The sequence below is a fragment of the Bos mutus genome, chromosome 15 (assembly GCF_027580195.1).
Source record: "Bos mutus isolate GX-2022 chromosome 15, NWIPB_WYAK_1.1, whole genome shotgun sequence".
Classification (NCBI taxonomy): domain Eukaryota; kingdom Metazoa; phylum Chordata; class Mammalia; order Artiodactyla; family Bovidae; genus Bos; species Bos mutus.
Window position 1 is genome coordinate 1,350,693 of NC_091631.1, and position 3,867 is coordinate 1,354,559.

Sequence of the window (3,867 nt, forward strand, 5' to 3'; positions counted from 1 at the left end):
ATGTCTCCAGCTTTGCTCTCTTTCTCAGGATTGCTTTGTCTGTTCAGGGTATTTGTGGTGCCAGGCCAAGTTTAGGATTGTTGTTATATTTCTGTGAAAAATGTCTTTGGAATCTTGATAGGTATTGCATTGAATCTATCAATGGCTTTGGGCATTATGGACTATTTAACAATATTCGTTCTCTCTATCCATGAAGATGGAAGATCTTTATATTTACTGGTGTCTTGTCATTTTCTTTTGTCAGTGTCTTATAGTGAGTGTTCATTTTGAAGATCTTTCATCTCCTCAGTTAATTCATTCCTGAGTGTTTTGTTTTTGATACTACTGTAAATGGAATTGTTTTCTTTTTTTCAGATAATTTGTTCTAGGTAATAGAAATGCAACTGATTTCTATCTGTTGATTTGGTATACTGCAGTTAACTAAACTTGTTCATAAGATATTACCATTTTGGGGTGGAATCTTTAGGATTTTCTGTATTAAAAATCATGTTGTCAAAAAAAAATCATGTTGTATACAAACAGAAACAGTTTCAATTATTTCCAATTCTCATGGCATTTATTTATTTATTTATCTTTCATGCCTGATTGACCTGGCTTGGATTTCTAGAGCTAAGTTGAGTAGGAATGGTTAGTTACTTGTCTTACTCCTGATCTTAGGAGAGACACCTTCAGTCACTCACCACTGAGTATGTTAGATGAAGGCATGTTACGATGTGCTTTATTATGTTGAGATGAAGTCTTTCTATACTTGACTCATGAATTTTTGTCATGATTGGATGTTGAATTTGCCAAATGCTTTTTGTGCATTTATTGAGAAGCTTATGTGATTTTTACATTTCATTATATTAAAGCAGTGTATCACATTGATTGATCGACCCGTTCTTGCATCTCAAGAATGAACCCTACTAGATCATGGTGTATGATCCTTTCTATGTGCTGCTGAATTTTATTTGCTAGTATTTTGTTGAGAGTTTAAAAATCTCCATTTATCAAGGGTAATGACCTGTGATTTTATTTTCTTGTAATTTCCCTATCTCACTTTGGTATCAAAGTAATAATGGCTTTGTAAAATGAGTTTGGAAATGTTATTTTTTCTTTAACTTTTTGGAAGACTTTGAAAATGATTGGCATTAATCTTCTTTAAATGTTTGATAGAATTCATCATGAAGCCTTCTGGTCCTGGGTATTTCTTTGCTGGGAGGTTTTTAATTACTGATTCAATCTCCTTAGTCATTATTGGCCTGTTTAGTCTTTCTGTTTCCCCTTGATTCAGTTTTCCTAAGTTGTATATTTCTAGAAATTTATTCATTTTTTCTAGGTTGTCCAGTTTGGCAGGAAAACCATAGACCAAGAGGAGCCCTCTTGGTGTGACACTGAGCCAGTAGTGGGGAAGGGCAAGTCTGTCAGAGAGGAACTTCTCTACTCCCTTAATGTGGTTCTTCTTGGTCAATGTGGTCCAGAGGGGTGCTTCACATTCATCTCTGTGTTTTAGGATTTTCACACTAGTATTCTTCCTATGAATAGTTGCTAGTTACTTTTTAAGTGAGGGGAACTGAAATTAGGAATGATCTATAATGCCATCTTGATTATGACACTCAAAACTAAAACTCCAAGGTCTGAAACCTTAACCACAGTTCTCTGCTATTTCCTAAGAAGAAAAATATCATAAAAACAGGCCAATAATGGGGGCCAGTAGTGAGTTGTACTAGCTAATTTTTGAAATATTTTACATGAAGGCCTCCCTAAGAACACTTACAATGTAACTTAATTGGGCATACATGCTGTATCTCTCCAACAACTCAGGATTACAAATCATGATATACTTTTCTAGGCCATTTAGGAGCCACTGTAATAAATATATTTGTCAAAAGATTGAGAGGTTATTATAAATGGAGTAACTTTCCTATGGATAAAAGAAGAAAATATGAAAATCTCTCTAGATGATCATCTAGGAGAAAAGCTACTTCAAATTTATCCTGAAATGATACCACATTATTATAAAGCAGCAGTTATACATTATTAGAGATCTTCAAAAAACCCAGCATTTTAATCAATGATCTCTTCCTTATATTAATAATCACAAGATTTCTATTGCTTTTTAAAAAAATTTTCAACTTTTTAAATATATCTTTTAATTATCATGAGATCTCATGAAATAATTGAGAACCTGAAGCACTGAGGAGGCACTTCCTGACAATCCAAGACGAAAAGCTGAGATCTTTTCTCCAGGGCAGCAGAGCGTTTCCTTTTATCCAGGGCTCAGTGGAGGAAAAGTATGGTGTATATGAGAATTGTGATGCTACAATCTCAATTGGTGAGCCTGCGATGCATTTTCTTGTCTCTTTTCTGATTTTAGGAGCATCAAACCAATGATTGGAGGAGGAAATATCACAGAGATCACTCATTTTATCCTGTTGGGATTCTCAGATTTTCCCAGAATCATAGTAGTGCTCTTTGTCGTATTCCTGTTGATATACATTTTGACCATGACTTGGAACCTGTCGCTCCTCATCTTAATAAGAATGGACTCCCACCTCCACACCCCCATGTATTTCTTTCTCAGTAACCTGTCCTTCATGGACATCTGCTACGTGACCTCCACAGCCCCCAAGATGCTCTACGACTTCTTCCAGGAGCGGCAAACTATCACCTTTGTGGCTTGTGCTGTTCAGTACTTTGTATTCTCCACCATGGGGTTGAGTGAGTCTTGCCTCATGACCGCCATGGCTTATGACCGATATGCCGCCATTTGTAACCCACTCCTCTATTCGTCAGTCATGTCGCCTGCTCTCTGTGGTCGGATGGTGCTGGGATCCTACTTGGCTGGACTCTCTGCTTCTATATCCCAATTGTGTGCTATGTTCCAGCTCCACTTCTGTGGGCCTAATGTCATCAACCACTTCTTCTGTGACCTGCCCCAGCTGTTACTTCTATCCTGCACTGACACTTTCTTTGTACAACTCTTGACTGCCATATTAACAATGATCTTTGGGATAATAAATGCCTTAGTTATCATGATATCCTATGTCTACATTGTCATCTCCATCATGAAGGTCACGACAGCAAGTGGCAGGTCCAAGGCTTTCAACACCTGTGCTTCCCACCTGACAGCAGTCACTCTCTTCTATACCTCAAGTATCTTTGTCTATTTAAGTTCCAGCTCTGGTGGTTCCTCCAGCTTTGACAGATTTGCATCAGTCTTCTATACGGTGGTGATTCCTATGTTGAATCCTTTGATTTACAGTCTGAGGAACAAAGAAATCAAAGATGCCTTGAAGAGGTTGCAAAAGAAGAGATGGTGTTGCTGAGGCCAGAGACTGAGATTTCTGACGGATTTGTCATGTTAGAATGACCTACCTTAACCCTCAATAATATTTATATGAATGGACTACAACAAAGTTCATTCTGCCTTTGACAAAGAAGACTTAATTTGACCCAGATAATATGCCAAAATGGACCAACAACTGAATCGAACTACACAGACACAGTATCTTTAAGTCCTAGAGACCCATTGTTTTATCCTCCATGTGGAGTGGCCTCATTATTTATTAATCTATTAACAATTATTCATGAAACGTCAAGGTTTAGAACCTGTTGCTTCTTTTCTACTTCTGAGATGGAACCCTGTTCCATCTCAGCCTTCTGACCCTAGAGGAGAGACACCTGGCTGAAGCCCCAGGAGTGGGTAAACCTTGTCCCCCAAATATTCTGATGCAGCATAATCCAGACGTGGTGGTCATCGACGTCCATTCTGTGTTTCTGGCCAGAATGAGAACGAACACACAGAGAGGGTGTGTCTTTGGACAGAAACAAGGTATACAGTTGGCCTAGTTGTGCCTTCTCGGAAGACTTGTCCGATACAACTAA

General features: G+C 38.0%; 1 protein-coding gene across 1 annotated transcript; it reads left to right on the forward strand.

Moving 5' to 3' along the window:
- Window positions 1–2,366: 2,366 nt before the first annotated feature.
- On the forward strand, window positions 2,367–3,308 carry LOC102266219 (olfactory receptor 5AN1). Its single transcript, XM_005905545.2, has one exon. It carries the CDS (start codon window positions 2,370–2,372, stop codon window positions 3,306–3,308), a length of 939 nt encoding a protein of 312 aa, XP_005905607.2. The 5' UTR covers window positions 2,367–2,369.
- The last annotated feature ends 559 nt before the right edge of the window (window positions 3,309–3,867 follow it).